This window comes from Mesoplodon mirus (genome assembly GCF_964341445.2).
Source record: "Mesoplodon mirus genome assembly, chromosome: 3".
Lineage (NCBI taxonomy): Eukaryota > Metazoa > Chordata > Mammalia > Artiodactyla > Ziphiidae > Mesoplodon > Mesoplodon mirus.
Genome location: NC_138978.1, coordinates 172009660 through 172029844, shown reverse-complemented (window position 1 = coordinate 172029844; position 20185 = coordinate 172009660). Strand labels below are relative to the sequence as shown.

The following is a 20185-nucleotide window of genomic DNA, read 5'->3' as shown; positions in this document are numbered from 1 at the left end:
GAATAGAAGCCTTGTCTTATTTTTTATTTTTATTTTTCACCGCAAAGGACACTTTTTAGCTGTTTACTAGATTTGCATCTCATTTCTAAGATAACATTTGACTTTCCCCATCAATCTGTGCTTACCTTTCTCAGACTCATGAAACCAGGGGCAATAACCAAGTGACCAATGGAAGTGGTGGGACCATTTTAAACAATTGCTCCTAAGTGATTCTGGCCATAGGGGAGTGTAGGGATAAATAAACAGTAAAGGAAGGGGGATACTGTTGCAAGGTTCATTCCCTGTGCAGACAGCTTAGCTGGAATACAAAGTCCACAACGCTTACCTCCTCCCACACCTGAAACAGAACCTGCATGGGACATTCTGAGGGTTCTCCCCTCGTGCATTGTGTTGCTGAATTCCTGATGCAGTCATCTGGAATCCTTATAAGTAGGTGATTCTTCACTATGTCACTGTGCCATTGCATGCTACCTCACCCAGAGTCTTGCCAAAGTGCCTTTTTAAGATGCCTGAAATTACAGTTAATGCTTCATTGTTTTTCCTCAAGCCAAATATTGAGTGATAATACTAATAGTCCTGGGGAGGTTAGTTAATTGACTTATTATCAGTCATTTATATGTTGTCAGAATGAGTTTGATAACAATTTACATAGGAAACAATAAATATAAAAGTCAGTTTCTAATCCCTATATTGTCAAATAAATATTAAATTATTTGAGCATATTTTAAAATTTTTAATTGAGATATAATTGACATATAACATTATAATTTGAACACATTTTGATTGAAGAATTACCTTTACCATCATAGCTAATATTTATCAAGTGCTTATTATATGCCACGCATTGTTCTAATATTTCATGACAACAAACCTATATGAAGTAAGTGTAATTACTACCCCCATTTTATAGATGAGAAAGATGAGGCACAGAGAGGTTAAGTAACTTTTCAAAAGTCACCTAGCTAATAAGTGTCTCAGCCAGGATTTGCACCAGGCATCTAGTTCCAGAACCTACATTGTAAACCACTCTCCTACTCAGTTCTTCTCTTCAAAGGTATATTGGCTGGAACACATGGGAAAAAGAAGATTTGTGAATCATGAAGGGTTAAAATTTATTTTTAAATGTTATTATACCAATATCTATTACAATATGGATAATTTTCTTATATCAGTTCCTAACAAAACTCTGCTGTGCTTAATGTGGTCTGAACATCAACATAATGGAAATAATCAGAACAATATCAACATGGGTATCAACCATCCTGTGGCTGATGTAGTCACTTTTATCACCACCATCTTCATGATCTTCACCATCACTGTTATCATCATCATCACTGTCATTATTTATTGAGGGCTTACCAGGTTCCAGGAACCATGTTTAGTTTGTTGCCTAAGTGATCTCATTTGATCCTCAAAGTAATCTTATGGAATGGGTATAATCGTTTTCATTTTATAGACGAGAAAACTGAGGCTCAGAGATGCTAAGGTCATAGAACCAGAAATTGTAAAGTTGGAATTTGAATTTAAGTCTGCCTTCAAAGCTTATGTTCTTAAGTACTTCACTATGTCCAAAATTTTAATACTACATCTACTACCACCGTCACCACCAAATATCACTTATTAAGTGCCATCTATGTGCCAGGCTAGTCCTATGCTGCTATTTCTAACTATGTCTCATGAGCCAAATCCAGTCAACTGCCTGTTTTTGTAAATAAAGTTTTCCTGGGACACAGCCATGTGCATCCATTTACATATCGTCTATGGCTGCTTTTGTACTAAAGAGTAGAGTTGAGTAGTTGCAACAGAGATTCCACAGCTCACATAGCCCAAAATATTTACTGGCTCTTCACAGAAAAGTATGCAGACCCCTGCCTTAACCCATCTTGCAATATATGTATTATTATCCTCATTTTGCAGAGGAACATATTGGAGTTCATAAAGATTAGGTAACTTGCCCATCCAACTATTAAAAAACAAGAACCTACCAAAAAACTGAGGTCCAGATGACCCCAGAACTTTTTCATTTTCCTCTTTGAAATCTACAAAGGCAACAACTTTTATAATTACCAGTTGCAGGAAAGAAGATTTCTCTAACTTGGTCAACAATATGGCTTAAAATGTTTGACACAGGTAGTAAAGAGTTGTAAGATTTCCCTTGTCAGAGGGATGTTAAATTCCTCTTACCTTCTGAGAATTTACTGTACTTAATTCCTTGAGGATGGATGCTTAAGGGCTTGTCTGCCTTATTCTTAAAGTGAACTTTCATGATGTCTCCAACTTCAGCATATAAAGTAGGCCCAAGAAGTCCTATGAAAACAAGGATTTAAAATATGTTTGTGTTCAGGATTACCAAGACAGAGCTGCTAAGCAAGAACAACATGCAGAAAACCCCACGGGTGATTGCCGTCATTCCTCTCAGTCCTGAGGTTGACCTGCTTATCTTCAACCTAGAAGGCTTTGCCAGCTCATTAACTCTATGTTACATGCAGGCAGATAAGGATGGGAAGGTAGAAACACTTGGCTTGGGCCCAAAGCTAGTTAAGAGAGTAGAAGAAATAGTTCTGACCATGTCCACCCCATTCTGATCCATTGTCATTCCTGGGGAGACTACCATCTTGGGTCAAGAAAGATGTTCATTTTCACTTATAATGTAGGAAGGGTGACTGGCTACTTTAGATCTCTCTGAAGGGGAGACCTCAGAGACCTAAATGAAGTCAGGGAGCAAATCAGACTGTTCTCTGGTCCTGAGGCAAATTCAAAGTCCCTGAGGCAGGAGCTTGATGTATCCAAAGAACAGTCAGACAAACAGTGTGGCCAGAGTGAGAAAAGTTGGGGGTGGAGGGGGCAGATCACCCGCTATGGGCCATGGTAAAGGCTCTGGATTTTCTTCTAAGTGAAATGGGAAATCACTGGAGCTTTGTGCAACAGAGAGACATGGTCTGATATGTTTTAAAAGTTCAACCTACTGGGCATATGCCCAGGGAAAAACATAATTCAAAAAGACACATGCACCCCAATGTTCAGCACTATTTACAATAGCCAGGACATGGAAACAACCTAAATGTCCATCGACAGATGAATGGATAAAGAAGATGTGGTACATATATACAGTGGAATATTACTCAGCCGTAAAAAGGAATGAAATTGGGTCATTTGTAGAGACATGGATGGACCTAGAGACTGTCATACAGAGTTAAGTCAGAAAGAGAAAAACAAACATCATATATTAACGCATATATGTGGAATCTAGAAAAACGGTACCGATGAACCCATTTGCAGGGCAGAAATAGAGACACAGATGTAGAGAACAAACGTATGGACACCAAGGGGGGAAAGCGGGGTGTGTGTGTGTGTGTGTGTGTGATGAATTGGGAGATTGAGATTGACATATATACACTAATATGTATAAAATAGATAACTAATAAGAACCCGCTGTATAAATAAATAAATAAATAAATATTTTTTTAAAGTTCATCCTAGCTGCTGTGTAGGAAACATTCTGTGTAGTGACAAGAGTGGAAGCAGAACAGGTGGTGTAAACGAGAGACAAAAGTGTATTGGGCCAGCATGTGTAGCAATGAAGTGGGGAGAAGAGGTTGGATTCTGGACATTTCAACCGTAGAGCCAGCAAATTTGCTGAGGAGTTGGATGTGGCACTTGAGAGAGAGAAGTCAAGGATGACACCAAGGTTTTTGATCTGAGCAACTGGATAAATAATGTTATCAGTTACTTTGATGGGGACACAGCGGGGAGAGCAGGTTAGGGTGCAGAAATCAAGAGTGAGGTTTCACTTACTACATCCCAGGCACTGTGCTAGGCTCTGGGGCCACATGGATAAATAAGGCACCATCCCTGTCCTTAAGGAGATCACAAGCTCGTTTAGAGATAGACATTCGGTAGGAGCTACTGCTGAGATATGGGCCAAGTGCTATGGGAGCAGAGAGGATGAAGGACCAATTCTGTCTGTGGAGTTGATATTTGAGTCAGATTTCTGAAGAATCGTATATTAGAATTTCCCAAAGTGTAGTCCTTGGATGCTCTGCATCAGAATCAGTGAGCGTCTAACTAAAAGGCAGACTCCCAAGTAAATACTGTCTCAACATCAATGAACCTGAGTCTCTGGAGGTGGGGTTTGGGAACCTGCATTTTAGATGTGTGTTCCTGAGTGATTCTGATGTCCTCTAAAGCTTGAGAACCTGTCACCGAAAGCCCTCTTTCAGACAATTGACTGTTCTGACTTCCAAGCCATCCATAAGCTCTCATGGGGTTGGCTTCTGCCCATTAGGAATCACAGGAGCAGGAAAGGGAAGTTACAGTCGTCATGGAGTTCAACTGGCATTTGTTCGCAGTGGTGATAATTATCAACATCCCTCTTGATATATTTGAGCACCCTAAGTCCTTACATTAAACCTCCCAATACATCTCTAAGGTAGATATTAAGATCTTTATTTTATAGATGAGGAAACTAAGCCTCAGAGAATTTAAATATCTTGCCCAATATTATACAGCTAATTAGAGGCAAAGCCATGATTTAAACTTAAATCTGTGTGATTCTAGATACTGAGCTTTTAACCACCTCTTTGTATTGCAGCCCCCCACCTTGTAGTTATTTATTCATTCAACAAATATTGAGTGCTCACATTATCCTAGGTGTTAGAATTGCAATGGTGAGTAAAATAGATGTAGCCCCTGCCTTCAAAGAGCTTAGAAAATAGAAGGAAAGACAGATTTTAACAAATGATCACACAAATATTGAATTACAAACTGTGGTTCATATTATGAAAGAAAAGTACAGGATTCTCTTAAGAGCATTTGACAGAGGCATCTAGTCTAATCTTAGAGGCAGGGAGGGAATCAGGGTTGGGAAATGCTTCCCTGAGGAAGTGATGCATTAACTGAAGTCCAAAGGCAAAGAGGCAAAGGGATAGACAGGGGCATTCCAGGGAGTGGGATTAGCATGTGCGAAGACCCTGAGGTGCCAGAAAACTTGGCCTATTCAGAAAACTGACAGCCATGGGAAGGTAGAGCTTAGTAGGTAAGAGAGATAGGCAGAAAGTGAAGCCAAAGGCATGATCAGAGGTCCAGTCACATAGGACCTTGTAGACCTCTTAGACTTTTGCTTTTTAACCTAAGAGTATGTGGAAGCAGGGATGTGACATGAACCACATATTGGTTTTTAAACCTCTGGCTGCATTTGTGGAGTGTGATCTGGGGAGAAACCAGAGTGAATGTTGAGAGAATAATAGATGGAAGGCTCCAGGAGAGAGATGTTGGTGACTTGACTTAGTTTAAAGTTAGGGCAATGGAGATAATAAGGAGAGAACGTATTAAAGAGCTATTTAGGAAATCAAATTGTCAGGACTTGATGGGTTGAACGGGGAGTGGAGGATGAGGGAGATCAAGTTTTCATGGATGGCTGATGAGGTTCTGGCTTGGAGGGCTGGGTGGATGAGGGTGCCATTCTCTGAAATGGACGATGTTGTGGGAGGGTTTTGTTTGGTGGGTGTGGTAGGCAGGATAATGGCCTCCCAGAGATGTCCCTGTCCTAATCCCTGGGACCCATGAATATGCTACCTTATATGGCAAAATGGATTCTGTGGATGTGATCAAGTTAAAGATCATTGATACTCTAGTTTCCTAGATTATCCAGGTGGGCCCAATGTAATCATAAAATCTCTCATAAAAGGAATGCAGGAGTATCTGAGTTAGCAATTGGAAGATGCTACCTGCTGGCTTTGAAGATGGAGGAAGGGGCCATGAGCCCATGAGTGCAGGTGGCTTCTAGTAACTGGAAGAGGCACGGGAACGATTCTCCCCTAGAGCCTCCAGAAGAAATAGAGCTCTACGAACACCTTGATTTTAACCCAGTGAAACTCATTTTGGATTTCTGGCCTCAGGAGCTCTAAGATAATAAATTTGTGTTGTTTTATGCCCCTAAATTTGTGGTGATGTGTTGCAGCAATAGAAAACTAATTTCCTATTAGCATTGATAAAATGTGATCTCTGAGATAGAGGTCCTATCTTTCCCCAACTCCTATCTTTCCACACACTTATTCCTTTCACTGAACTCCAGTCCTAGAGTTTATATTGACCTTGTGCCTGAAGCTTTTTGTTTGTGTGTTTTTATGTTAGTTCTGCACAGGGCCATGGAGGCCACATAGTTTAATCCTCATTTTAGAGATGGTTACAAAGCCTGGGAAGTGGGTGCAGAGAGTGACTGGGTGGCATTGCTGGGTGTAGAATTCAGTTCTCTGGACTCTTGAACCAAAGCTTTCTTTAGTACCTTCTTCAGGGCAGGTCAGATCCCCCACTTTCCTGGAACAGTCCCAACGTCCACACCATTTTTTACTCCTGGCCACGTATGACTTCACTGGCTGACCCCTCTCTTCTGGCTGCTACCCTCAGTCCTAGCTCCCAGCAGAAGTCCCCACTGGCTACTCCCACCTCCCAGAATGCCCCTGAGCCCAATCAGGTGCTGACTGCTGTCATATTGTCCACTGCATTTTGATGCCGTGGTTGCCTTGCTCAGTTGATTTGTTTGTTGGCATCACATGGCTGCAAATGCCAGATGCCCAGAATAAGTCTTCTAAGTTATTTAACCTCTTACTGCAATGAGTTCTTTGGAATATTTATTTAGCCTCCCTATCTGCTTCTTCAGAATTAATGCAAAACAAAGGGATGTTTTTATAAATACAAACCAAATACCTTCATGCATGTAGGCAAACACATGGCTGAATGTTGTTTGAGCTGCTGTTTAGTTCCTCTATTAGCCAGATGGCCTAAGACCTTTTCCACCCTCTCCTCAGTGCCCAAAGCCAAATTGGGGGAAGGAGTGGCCTATCTTGAGATCCCAGGAAGTTAGCATAGCATGTACCCAATTTCTTGCAGTTTTGGAGTTGGAAAGGACTGCAGGAGGTCAGCTAATGCAATCCCCTGCTCTCAGGTGAATAATGTGTTGCAGAATACAGGGCAGCCCATTGTTGCTGTTAATATAAAACTCCTTTGGGGACAAACATTTCACAGTCTTCCTGGAAAATACACAGAGACTCAAAACTAGCCATTTTAGAGCCCAAGATAGGATTTCTGAAAATGAGCCTGGCCCCTCCACCTGTCCACATGTCCACAAACCTCACTGGACAGGTGTCTCATCAGACCTCCAGTCCTGTAGCCTTAGCCTCACCTGTAATTACAATAACTTCTGGGCTCATGCTGAAGAAATGGGGCACATGGCTAGAATCATACCCACCAGATGGGTGGAGCAGGAAATAAGCTTAAGGTACAAAGAAGAGAGAACTAGGCAATGGAATGAGGAAGGCCACATAGTCAGTGGCAGTGTTCACACCAGATCTTATTAAAAATCTGAGACTTCCTTTACATCAGGTTTGCCCCCTAGTATCAATTATTATAGGGTTACAGAGATGAATGAGACACCACCCCTGTGCTCCAAGGGTTCATAATTAAGCAACTTTGGGAGTTCAGGAAGAGGTTGCATGAAAATGAATGTTAAAATGCCTCAGAGTTCACATAAAACAAATATGTTACGAGATACACTGGGGTTGACAGAAAGGTAATATGTTAAGTGTACCAGGCTTAAACATAAATCAACTATCAAGGTCTACTTCTAGCTTATGAGGTTGAATCAGGAAATCACTACAAAATTAATCATCTCCAAGGATTTTGGTCACAGTCTTCTCCTCTTCAAAAATGAGCACAGGGGGGCCTCCCTGGTGGCGCAGTGGTTGAGAGTCCGCCTGCCGATGCAGGGGATACGGGTTCGTGCCCCGGTCTGGGAGGATCCCATATGCCGCGGAGCGGCTGGGCCCGTGAGCCATGGCCGCTGGGCCTGCGCGTCCGGAGCCTGTGCTCCGCAACGGGGGAGGCCACAACAGTGAGAGGCCCGCATACCGCAAAAAAAAAAAAAAAAAAAAAAAAAAAAAAAAAAAAATGAGCACAGGGAACTCTACCTAATAAACTGTGGTAACCTAAATGGGAGGGAAGTCCAAAAGGGAGGGGCTATCTGTATGTATATGGCTGATTCATCTAGTTGTGCAGTGGAGGCTAACACAACATTGTAAAGCAACCATACTCCAATAAAAATTAATTTTAAAAAATGCTTGATGCCTCTGTATCACCTGAAACAGCAGTCCCCAACCATTTTGGTACCAGGGTCCGGTTTTGTCAAAGACAGTTTTTCCACGGACCAGGGCAGGGGATGGTTTTGGGATGATTCAAGCGCATTACATTTATTGTGCACTTTATTTCTATTATTATTACACTGTAATATATAATGAAATAATTATACAACTCACCATAATGCAGAATCAGTGGGAGCCCTGCACTTGTTTTCCTGCAACTAGATGGTCCCATCTGGGGGTGTTGGGAGACAGTGACACCCGAAGTGTGTTGCTTATGTCCGGTCTACTCTGTAAGATGCAGCTTAGTTGTCACTTGCCACTCACTGATAGGGTTGCAAGCAATTGATTTATTATGGTCTCCCTGAAGTCAAACCTCTCTGCTAATGATAATCTGTATTTGCAGCCGCTCCCCAGCGCTAGCATCACTGCCTCAGCTCTACCTCAGATCATCAGGCATTAGACTCTCATAAGGAACGCGCAACCTAGATCCCTCACATGCACAGTTCACAGTAGGGTCCTATGAGAATCTAATGATCTGACAGGAGGCGGAGCTCAGGCGGTAATGTGAGCAATGGGGAAGGGCTGTAAATACAGATGAAGCTTCTCTGGCTCCCTGCTCACCTCTTGCTGTGCAGCCCGGTTCCTAACAGGCCACAGACTGGTACCAGTCTGTAGCCCGGGGGTTGGGGACGCCTGACCTAAAAGGCAGTCTGCAGCCTGGCACTGCTCCTTCTATCCCTTACTGCACTCAGCACAATGGCTGACACAGTACATTCAAATTCAGTGAACTTGGCAAAAGTCACAAAAAGGAGAGCTCTGAATCTCTGCCCAATTCCTCTTTTCCCAGGCCTAATGAATATGTTTCCCAGCTCGTCTTCCCTTTACCCACTTACAACTTAATTTAATTAAATAGTTCTTAAATATCTACCGTACATACTAAGCTTGAAGCTGGATCTATAAAAATGAATAGACTACAGAGTCTGTAGAGGACAGGAGATCCTTTAATTTCCTGACCAAAATGACAAACTTAATTTTATTAGTAACCTTCTTAATAAAAGGTTACTCACCTGGTCCCTTGCCAGGCTCCCCACCCAGCCCCCCATGAAGGTTAGTATCTCTTCCACCTCAGGCTGATCTAACCCAGCTTTGAATCACATCACTTCCTGTTTCTTCTGAGTCTGGCTCCATCAGTTATTCTCCCTCAGATGTTTTTATCCTCTCCTTTTCTATTGGATTCTTCCCTTGAGCACTTAGATATTTTAAGTCACTGTCATTCTTTTTTAAATAAAACTCTTAAAATATCCTTAAACCCCTCAATCCCTCCCAGAACTACCCTATTTCTCCTCCCATTTGGAGCCAAGTTTCAGGAAAGAGTTATCTATGTAAGTTCCTCCTACTTACATTTCCTCACCTTCCATTCACTTCCATTCCATCTCCGTTAGCAGGGGAAGTGGCACCAGGGAAACCAGGTAAAGAGAGAGTTTCAAGAAGGGGGAGCATTACATGTCCTAGTAATGTCAAGTGAGAAAGTAACTGGAAAGAAACCATTGGTCTGGCATCTAAGAGGTCATGGGGCCCCTTTTTGGAGAGTAATTTGATATGATAGAGAATGAAATGCACCAATCACACAGGAAATTGGTAGTGAAGGAAAGGGGAGAAAAGGCAGAGTCAAGGGGAGATTTTTTTTTGAGATGGGATGTTAATTTGAACATAAGTTGTGTTCTGTTTTATTGTTGAGGATTTTTGACGGAAGGGAAGTCTCCAGTTAAGGAAAGATTGAAGATAAAGGGAGATCCGAGGAGGAGGCAGGACAAGATGGAATGAATAAAAGAGATAGAAGGACGAGTCTGGGGAAGATGACAGGTCTTCACCTGGTTGGGGGGAAGGATGAGTGAATTACTGACTAGGGGACCTAACTGCAGGAAGCTCTCTCTTAATGGCCTTTATCAGTTCTGTGAACTATGTTACCATATTTACCATATTTACGATCCCAGAAACCCATTCAGCCTACTTTCCTTAATTAAAAAGGAGGTGAGGAAAAAAAGAGGAGATTTTTCTCTAAAAATTATAGCTGTTATATACATCACACTAAATAAAACAGAAGAGATGGGAAAGATAGATGCAAAAGAATCAGCCATATACAGTTCCTTTAAATGAGTCTTGGGACCCAGCTAATGATCATTTGCTAAGGCTCATCTGTGCTCACTAAACTAGACCATAAGCTCCAGGAAGGCAGGAGATGTGTCTCTCTTGTCCAGTGTGGCATCCATAGTGCCTAGTTCATTCATAGTGCCTAGTTCAATGTCCACTGTGGCATACATAGTGCCTAGTTCAATTGAGTACCCACAGCAGGTGTTCAATAATAGTTTGTTAGATGAATGAATAAAAATTCAAACACTTAGAAGTTTTGTTTAGCTTTTTTTAAAATCACAGTTAAAAACAGCTGGCTTCATGGGCATGAGACCCATGAAATTACACAGGGCCCCACGCTCAGAAGGGCCCCTAGTTTGGCTTAATGCTTTGCTTTTCTCAATTCTCAATACTATGAATAAGAGCTCTACCAATTACCTAGCCAAAATAACAAAAACACATTTCTATAAAATATCGCTAAATGAATACTTTAGATATATATCAATATCAAATTATCCTTAGAGCTTTATCTTTAAAATTGAAAAATATATTTCAGGCTTACCTGAAGTTCTGGATTGTGGTTTTTCTTTCTGAAAATATGCTTCATACTCTCTGTAGACAATTTTCTTAAAGGAGGTTGCAAAAGTATTCGAACTGGAAATAAAATAAATTTGAAAGGCTTACATGACATCTACTTTGCACATTACAACAAAATATATCTCTCATGTCCTCAGACTTTTACTAGAAATAACAGTATTTTTAACTGCAGTTCAGAAGCCCAAGGTCTTATAAATATGAACAATAAGCGAAGTTAATAAAATAATTATTGGTGTCTTCAAGAATATTCTGTTGTGATAACCATTCTTTCACAAATTTAGTCTGCCCTAACCAATCCTGTTACTCAGAATCAATTTTCTAAAATACAACCCAAGATGATAGTGTGAACCCAAACTTTAGGCTTAGATTTTAAATGATTAAAGACATGACCAAATCCCTTATGAATAAATATGTGAGCTGTTTTTCAACTCATCAGTCAAATACAGTCTTATGTGACTGGGGAACATTGTAAAGAACTATTGATTTGGTGGACTCTATTTCTCACTGAGAAGCTGAAGATAGCTAATGGAGTCAAGGCCCTGAGATTCATATAGGAAACAAACAAATGAAAAACCTAAGTCTCGGAAAGTTTAAGTAACTTGCCCAAGGAGAATCAGTGGATAATGGCAAAGCCAGGATTCAAAAACCATTGTACAGTCATCCCTTGGTATCTGTGGGAGGTTGGTTCCAGGATGACCCTGGATGCCAAAATCTGTAGATGTTCAAGTCCCTTATATAAAACAGACTAGTACAGTTATCCCTCTGTATCTGCGGGTTCCATATCCACAGATACCAAGGGATGACTGTTTTCATGGTTAAAAATTCAGAGAGGGCAGTAGGGAGAGTACTGGGATACTTTCCCATCTTTTTCTTCAGTGTCTCTAAAGATGGGCACATGATTCCTATCCTTGTCTTAAACTCAAAGATGAAGGAAAGATAATTAGGGGAAATTTCTTACCAATGTCTAAACCAGTTGCCCATATTGGCTTTGTTATGCTTCCTAATCCAGAGAGTGGCCCCACTATAATTAGGGCGTAACAGAGAGGGATACTAATCATATTTGCCATGATGTCTATGTAGCACAGAAGCTAAGAGAACTGGTTGTAGATTCAGAATGTCTGGGTTTGAATCCTGTGTCTACTCCTTGTTAACTATATAACCTTGAAAAGTTTATTTAATCAATTTGTGCCTCTGTTTCTGTAATTGTGAGCTGGGACTAATAGTAAAATCTCCCTCACAGAACTGTTACAAGTTTTAGGTAAGTTAATACCTACAAAAGGTTTAGAGCTGACACATTGTAAATATTCAATGCATGTTAACTAGTAGTATTTTAAAAATATAATGAAAATTGGATTTTAGCTTTCATGTTTTCCCGGTGAGCAGAAAAAATCTGTAATTATAGTCATTCTCATAATTTTAAAATGTAAGATACAAGAACTGTGTTAATATTTGGAAGCAGAATTAAAGGAGGCATGAGTAAGTATTTTTGGAATGGCTAGCTATTGAAGGTGGTGGGTTCTCAGTCACTGGAAGCATTCAAGTAGAAAGTAGACAACTATTTGCTAGGGGTATTTGTGCTTTGGGTGTGGGGAAAAGTAAGAAGTTAAAACATGAAAGTTGAAAATGAGTTAAACAACCTCATAGAGTTTTTAGAGCCCAAGAACCCTAGGATTCTGTATGTTAGTTTGTGTCCCTAGTGTGGAGGTCCATTTTTATTTATCTGTGGTGGTAATTTTGTGTGTTTAGTTTTTTTTTTTTTTTTGGTACGCGGGCCTCTCACTGTTGTGGCCTCTCCCGTTGCGGAGCACAGGCTCCGGACGCGCAGGCTCAGCGGCCATGGCTCACGGGCCCAGCTGCTCCGCGGAATGTGGGATCTTCCCGGACCGGGGCACGAACCCGTGTCCCCTGCATCGGCAGGCGGACTCTCAACCACTGCGCCACCAGGGAAGCCCGTGTGTTTAGTTTTATGTACAATTGAAACGTAGCTCCCGTCCCTAACCCTAGATCTTTAAATACAGGAGTATAGGTGACAGTATAAAATTTTTACTAAGAAAAATTAGTCTTTTATGTGGAGTAATTTTAATAGAGGTGTGTTTCCTAATATGTTTCCCTGTGTATATTATGTGTGTATACTGAGGTATATTTATTTTAATTTGAACAATTGAATTGCTATTGGAAAATAATTTGTTAAAGATGACATGAATTCAAACAATATGCATGATGAATTTTCCATTTATGAGGACTATTTAAGGATGCTTTATTCATAATAAAATCATATAAAGCTAGAACACTTGAGGAAAAATACATATGTACTTTTTTCAATATCTGTTACTATATACATGTGACTGAACATGTTTCCTTAGGGAAATTTTCAAAAACATTCACTTCAGCCCCAGAGCAAGAATAAAAGATATATTTCACCTCTAAAAGGCACTGTCCTGCCAATATTACATGAAATAAGGAAAGATCTTTGCTTTGTGCTAAAATACACTTTAGCAAAGGATGGAGTTGTCTATGTTGATTTCTTTATAGTGAGTATCATTAGCTCTAGGTGTAGGGCAATTTAGAACAAGTTCTTAGTTTAAGCAGCCAGATACAAGGTTAGATTTTTCACATAAAAGTACTAGAAAGAAATGACATGATTTGAGGTTCAAAAATATGGACAGTTGGTCTGGATTATCACTGTATGGTTTTGACTCAGTAATTGATACCAGAGGATTTCCCAGAATTTCCCAGAATTCTGGAAATTCAGCCACAGAGAGGATAAGATGATCAATCATGGCTTCCTATGTGAATTCACCATATGAATCAGGGTTTTGCCCTATGTGATTCTGCCTCCAAAATTCTGCTTGTTATTCTTGTTAATTACAGAAGAAAGAACAAACTCCAAAGCATAAGCACAGTGTGACACAGGAAAGCCAGCAACCAAGTTAGTGTTCTACCCAAGAGCAGGACAATTAATGTTGGAAAGACTGCTACTTCCTTTGGGGTTTTAGTTAGCAGCAGTTCTCTAAGGGTGTGGGTGTGACCTAGGTTATCACCTTGAAATACAATACTTTAAATGTATTTAAATGTACAATATTTAAATAAGAAGTCCCCCTTTTTTTATATATAAAAAAAGAGGGACTTATTATGATTACAAGACCAAGATGCAATGTCCTCCAAAATAACCCAATTACAAAGAAAAGGTTTTGAAAGGGTAAAGTTATACACTAAAAGGCTTAAAACATTACAATATTTTCTTGGCAGATTGCTTTGGTTTCGAAACTGTAAAAGAGGAACATCTTTCACAATCGCTTAAACTGTGATGTTAAGTTAAAAAAAAAAAGTCACACTAAGAGGTTTACCATTAAAAGAAATAAAAACATAACTAACTGGAAATATTGAGTAGAACCTATGATTTGTTTAATTTCTGTGAAGTCTTATTTTTAACCTTCCAATTAGGAAAAATAGTTTGCAACTCAAATACAGTTTTATTATTTAACCCCCCTCTAAGTCACATATGCCTTTTAATAGTGACTCTATCAAAATAGCCAGAGTAGACCATATCCCAGGGAGTGATTAAGAATGAGAGAAAAATGAAGTCACACGAAGCAGAAAAAAGGTAAAAAACAACAATGTTGCATTTTTATGAACTGAGGATGTTTTGAAAGTCACTTATAAGAAAACAACAAAATTATGGCAGTTGTTATCGAATAACCTGCTTATAATAAAGTACACAGTGTACACCTTTAGTTTTAGAAGATGAAGTTATGTGGACATGGAATAAATAATATGTAACTAGAAGTTTAATAATATACTAGACTACTAAAAATCTGGAACAGGAGTGAAGAGGTAGGTACCTGGTGCTTTTGAATCAATCAATATATTAAATCAACAATCAGTCATACTAACAAAACTGTATTAACAGCAAACTTGAAATAGCATCTAGCCAGTCAAACAATATTTTCTATATCCTCAGAATGATAAACTTGTATTATTGGAGGCAAAATGAGCATCCACCAAGCTTATTTTATTCATTATACTCTACTATTAATTGTATTTACCTACGTGAAGTTTAAAAAAAATTTAAAAAGTAATGGAATTGCAAAGGGAATGCTTTCTAAAACAAATAGATTGTCCTCCCTAAAGAAGCCCACCGGTCGCCATGCCTGCCTTACCTAAGGTATGTGGACTCGGGGCGATAGTTCCAGCTGATGCTCTGAGCAGCCACGTAGAACTGCCTTAGCCGCGCTGCTTCAGCCCCTAGGCTCCCCCAGCCTGCCCAGCTGGAGCCCAGGACCACGAGGACCCAGAGGCAAGGGCAAGCTGGGAACATGGTTCCTTTCCTGCCTCTGCCTCAGCCGATTGCGCCCGGCTCGGCCGGGCTTGGCCGCTGTCGGGACTGCAGTGAGCGCCGCGAGGCTGCGGGTGGCAGTGTCCTCCTCCTCTTCAGCTCCCCCAGGCGTCGCGGCAGCTGCAGCCCGTGCTGTCCCCACCTCCTGGGGCCTTTCCAGGCTGGGGTTGACTAGGTCACTGCTCCAGGTATTAGGGAGAGCAACCAGGTTAGTGACTGTTTTACTACCGGTGGAGAAAGGGCAGCAATCAGCGGCTCTAGCAGGCAGGGCAGTGCTCAGGGATTCGTGAGACGGGGCAACACTGTCCTCCCAGCTTCCATCTGCTCAGTAGCCCCTCATCAGACCCCGCCACCATAAACACTGCCTGGGGCAGAGTTCACACTTACCAGGCGCTCTGCAATTCCCAGGGCAGTGGGACCCAAATCCCTTCACCACACTGCTCTCCTTCTGATGTGAGGAAGAGGGCCCTATGCCCTGTTACTGGCACAGAAATATTGTATTTTCAGGTGGTGAGGAAGCAAGGGGATGGTCACGTGAATGGGGCCTGCTGGCCTGGCCCACTTTACTGACTTCTACCCATGCACAGTTCTGTCTTTTAAAAAATATATATGTATATTGAAATATAGTTGATTCAGTGTTGTGTTAGTTTCACGTATACAGCAAAGTGATTCATATATATATATATATATATATATATATATATATATAAAATATATAAACATATAATTTTTAGATTATTTTCCACTATAGGTTATTATAAAAGATTGAGTAGAGTTCCCTGTGCTATACAATAGGTCCTTGTTGTTTACCTATTTTATATATAGTAGTGTGTATAGTTTAATCCCAAACTCCTAACTTATTGCTCCCCCCTTTCCCCTTTGGTAACCACAAGTTTGTTTTCTATGTCTGTGAGTCTATTTTTGTTTTGTAAGTAAGGTCATTTGTATCATTTTTTTAGATTCCACATATAAGCAATATATGATATCTGTCTTTCTCTGTTGCACAGTTCTGTCTTGATAAGGGCCTGTGGCCACCTAAGGCAGTGACAGAGGAGAGGGCTTAAAGAGCTTCACTGAGAGAATCAGACCAGATTTCAATCCCACTTTACTAGCTGTGTTCTCTTGGATAAGTTACACAACCTCTCTGGATCTCAATTTTGACACCTGCAAAACAGGGATGATAATAATAGTTTTTTCTGATAGGGTGGTTGGGAGGATAAAAGAACACTGTGAAGTATATAATTCCTAGCAGTTGGAAAGCACACAGCATGTGTTGATTACTATGATTATATTTTTCCTGCCTCCAGGGCCCTTTATGTATCTCGGAGGATCTGGCTGTTTCACGTGGCCTTAAGATATGATTTTGCTATTTATAGAGAATCTGAAAATTATCTTGTCTGAAGCATCCTTATGACTTATCCCAGGTCCTCTGAATCTACATGCCTCCAAGCTTCTATGATTTGTCTCAACAGATTCAATAAATTGTAATTTAGCACCTCACATGAGATCTCTATGATGTCTTTAGTCTCCTCAACATATGGTCTCTGTCTTTGCTTCTTGACTGATATTATTTGATCAACTCAGACTGTCCACTCTCTAAAGTCCAATCAGAGTTCTATCTCCTTGATTCTGGGCCAAATTGACTTTTCCATTTTATGAATTCCTACCACACTCTTCAAATAACATACTGATGTTGATTACTCTCTATCACTTTGTATTGGTGTCTATTGGGTCCCCAACTAGATTATAAGCTATTCGAGAACAGGAACGGTGAATGCCTTATCCTTCTGTATCTATATCAGTGGTTCGCAAAGCTGATAAACCATCAGAATTCCCTGGGACGATTTTACAAAAGGCAGATTCTGACTCAGGAGACAGGGTGATAATCATCATCCTATAACACAGAGCCTAGTGATTGGCATAAAGTAAGCAGTCAGAGATGCTATGTACAGTATATGAGTGAAACTTTTTTTTTTTTTTTTTTGCGGTACGCGGGTCTCTACTGTTGTGGCCTCTCCTGTTCTGGAGCACAGGCTCCGGACGCGCAGGCTCAGCGGCCATGGTTCACGGGCCCAGCAGCTCTGCGGCATGTGGGATCTTCCCGGACCAGGGCACGAACCCGTGTCCCCTGCGTCGGCAGGCGGACTCTCAACCACTGCGCCACCAGGGAAGCCCCCTGAGTGAAACTTTTTAAAAGCAATGTGTCCCTAAATCCCAAGGTTACTACCAAAATTCTTGCAAAATCTTGTAACCTTTAGTTACACTTTCACCATTTTTATTTGCGTGTTTTATTTGCATTTTTATTTGCATGTTTACCTAGTCTGTGTGGCATGTTCATTGCCTCACATTTCACAGAGAGGACAATTATATTGTTTGGCTCTATATATTTTGTATCAGTTTCAGACAACTACTGTGTAACTTTCAATAACCTATTTATTAAGCATGTGAATTAAAGAACGTGTAAAACACACTCAGGTGATGAAGGCACTTTTCTGCTTCTCTGATTTTCTTGTGTGTTTATGGTGGTGGTAAGATACATATTTGCTCACTGACGGGTTGAGCTTGTAATTGGGACTACTGTGATTGTGCATTACATTCATGTATGCAAAGTGAAGGACACAGATCTTATTCAACAAAGTGTCAAATAATAGAACATGGCATTTGGGGGAATCCTTTTAATTAGACATTTGAGTATTGGTCTTTGGGTCCTCTGGGGGAGAATGACCGGTAGAGGGAGGTCTACAGTGACATGTACCTTCCTGTCTTGATTCTTAGTCTTCTGCAGCCTCTGGTGCCATCCAGAGGCTTCTCTTGAAGCCTCACAGCAGAGGTCTAAAAGCCTTCACAAACAGCAAGCAGTGAAGACCCAGGAAATCCTACAGAAATTCCCTCAAGTCAGAGATACCTCCTGCCTTCCAGCAATGTAGAGGATGATTTCCTCCAATCCAAAAATAGAGAGGCATTCTTATTTTTCTGCAGTCTGGTCTTCTGGTGAGTCAGATGCTCCAGGCTCTAGTTAATTAGTATCTCAAGTGACAGCTGGGGGCAAAGCCCACAGACCACGGCAGAAACATTCAGTCCCAGCTTCTGAGGCTTGTGTTGGAGGAAGAGGAACTGGAGCAGGAAGGGGTGGTGGGTGGAGAGTTGGGGTTTGTGGTACAGTCCTTCTGCTCTGGTCCAGAGCTAATCTAAAGGAAATTCCACGCCCTTTATTCACAAGTATTTACAGAAAACTGCGGCAAATAAGCTACAGTTATAGTCAAGTCTGTCGGGAAGGCTGATGTTCAAAAATAGGATCCTGTGGAGGTTGAGTGAGGTGACCAAGAGAAGGACGAGTCTCTGAAAATGAGACAAAAAATTAAAATAATTACATTTTCCCGAAAAAGATAAAAGAAAGCTCTCATCATATGTACCTCCTAAGGCTTAGTATAATCTTTTTCTAGATTCCAGATATTCTGCCATCTAGGCTACTTCTCTTAGGAAACTCAACCCTTCACTGAGCTTTTTGGGAGAGAGAAGTTATCATATTACTTTTGTTTTCCTAGAAGGTCGCATAGGGAATTGGCTCCATAAAGTCTGTAAAATTTTTCTAGCACTCGTGACTTCTGGTGATCAAGCAAAGCTGCAGTATCAGTACTACCTAACAGCCAGTAATTGAATGTCATACATCCTGACATAAGTTATGTCTAATTAGAACATTTCTATCCTGGAGGAAATGGAAATCTTCTTACGAACTCACTTTCTATTGTCACTCTACTGCTATACCCGTCCCCAACTGCCAACACAATTTCCTGCATGGTTTGAACATTTAATACATGGTTAACATGTGACTCATGATTGTATAAAGAAAAGTCAAGCTTTATATTCTTCCTTTTTCTCCTACTGTTCTATTTTCTTCAAAAATACTTTCACAGATAACTTACCTTAAGGGCTTGGGTCAAATGCAGCATTTGTAAAAACTCCGTATGTTCCTAGGTGGCTAAATAAGAGAAACACAAAGATGACCTGCGATATTATGCTTTGTCCTTGACCCCAGTCCTGCACATAGTTCCTCCAGAGACCATGGATTACCATCCCACCCCTGGAATTCTCTGCTTTTAGTGGGAAAGAAGAATAAAACCAAAGAGATTTTCAAGATCCCACTTAACAGCTCTGGGTAATTTGCATTGCACTTTATACCCATGTTATTGTTGATGCTTTAGGTACTGAATACTTGCTATGCCCCTGCTGCAGCTTCTTCTTGGTGAATTATAAAATTCCAGCCTTGATACTTGATCACGTGGCAATAGTTTTCAAAGAATGGTAGTACTGCTCCCTATAGGCATTTTTTGATTTTCATAATGATCAAGACTTACTATTGACATTTAAGCAGGGGCCATGGGTGCTGGATGTCCTAATATGCCTGGGGTGCAAAAGAATTGTCTTACACACTCCACATAACTTTAGAATAGCTACTCAACGTTCATGGAGGTGAAAAATCTCTGAGCCTGCAACTTAACTGCTTTACATATAAATATTAAATTTTTTGTGCATCTTTTAAAATGTAATTGCCATGTGAATTAAGGGAAGATAATAACAGGTTTTCCAACTCTTAACCAGAGTTGTTCATCATTTTAAAAAATCAGGTTGGTGTTGGCAACAGTTCTGATACTGTTTGAATCACTAACAGAATATTCCTCTCAGTTGACCTTTATGCTGTTGCCTTCACAGTGATTCTGTTTGAATGAAGGTACAAGCCTCTGATGACACCACAGCCTCTGCTAGTGTAGTGCTTCAGCTCTAGCATTTTATTTCCAAGTCACTTTCCCTTGTATTGCTCCTTTATATTATCATTAGGGCACCTATTGATTTTTAAAAACATTATGTAGGGCTTCCCTGGTGGCACAGTGGTTGAGAGTCCGCCTGCCAATGCAGGGGACGCGGGTTTGTGCCCTGGTCCGGGAAGATCCCACATGCCGCGGAGCGGCTGGGCCCGTGAGCCATGGCC

At 40.7% G+C, this 20185-nt stretch overlaps 2 protein-coding genes across 4 annotated transcripts in view; both read right to left on the bottom strand.

Moving 5' to 3' along the window:
• Window positions 1-15386, bottom strand: part of F5 (coagulation factor V) — an 86286-nt gene extending 70900 nt beyond the window's left edge. Inside the window, exons 1-3 of the mRNA XM_082612964.1 lie at window positions 15023-15386; window positions 10828-10919; window positions 2185-2307 (exon numbers count right to left, since the gene is read on the bottom strand). Of these exons, the coding sequence (XP_082469090.1) occupies window positions 2185-2307; window positions 10828-10919; window positions 15023-15180 (373 nt within the window). The 5' untranslated portion in view covers window positions 15181-15386. The remainder of the gene's footprint in view (window positions 1-2184; window positions 2308-10827; window positions 10920-15022) is intronic.
• Window positions 15387-17731: 2345 nt separating this feature from the next.
• The window catches only part of SELP (selectin P), a 41052-nt gene continuing 38598 nt past the window's right edge, over window positions 17732-20185 (bottom strand). For all 3 annotated transcript variants that reach the window (XM_082615545.1, XM_082615547.1, XM_082615546.1), the window contains 2 exons: window positions 19122-19177; window positions 17732-18537 (listed from right to left, as the gene is read on the bottom strand). In XM_082615545.1, the coding sequence (XP_082471671.1) occupies window positions 19123-19177 (55 nt within the window). In that variant the 3' untranslated portion in view covers window positions 17732-18537; window position 19122. The remainder of the gene's footprint in view (window positions 18538-19121; window positions 19178-20185) is intronic.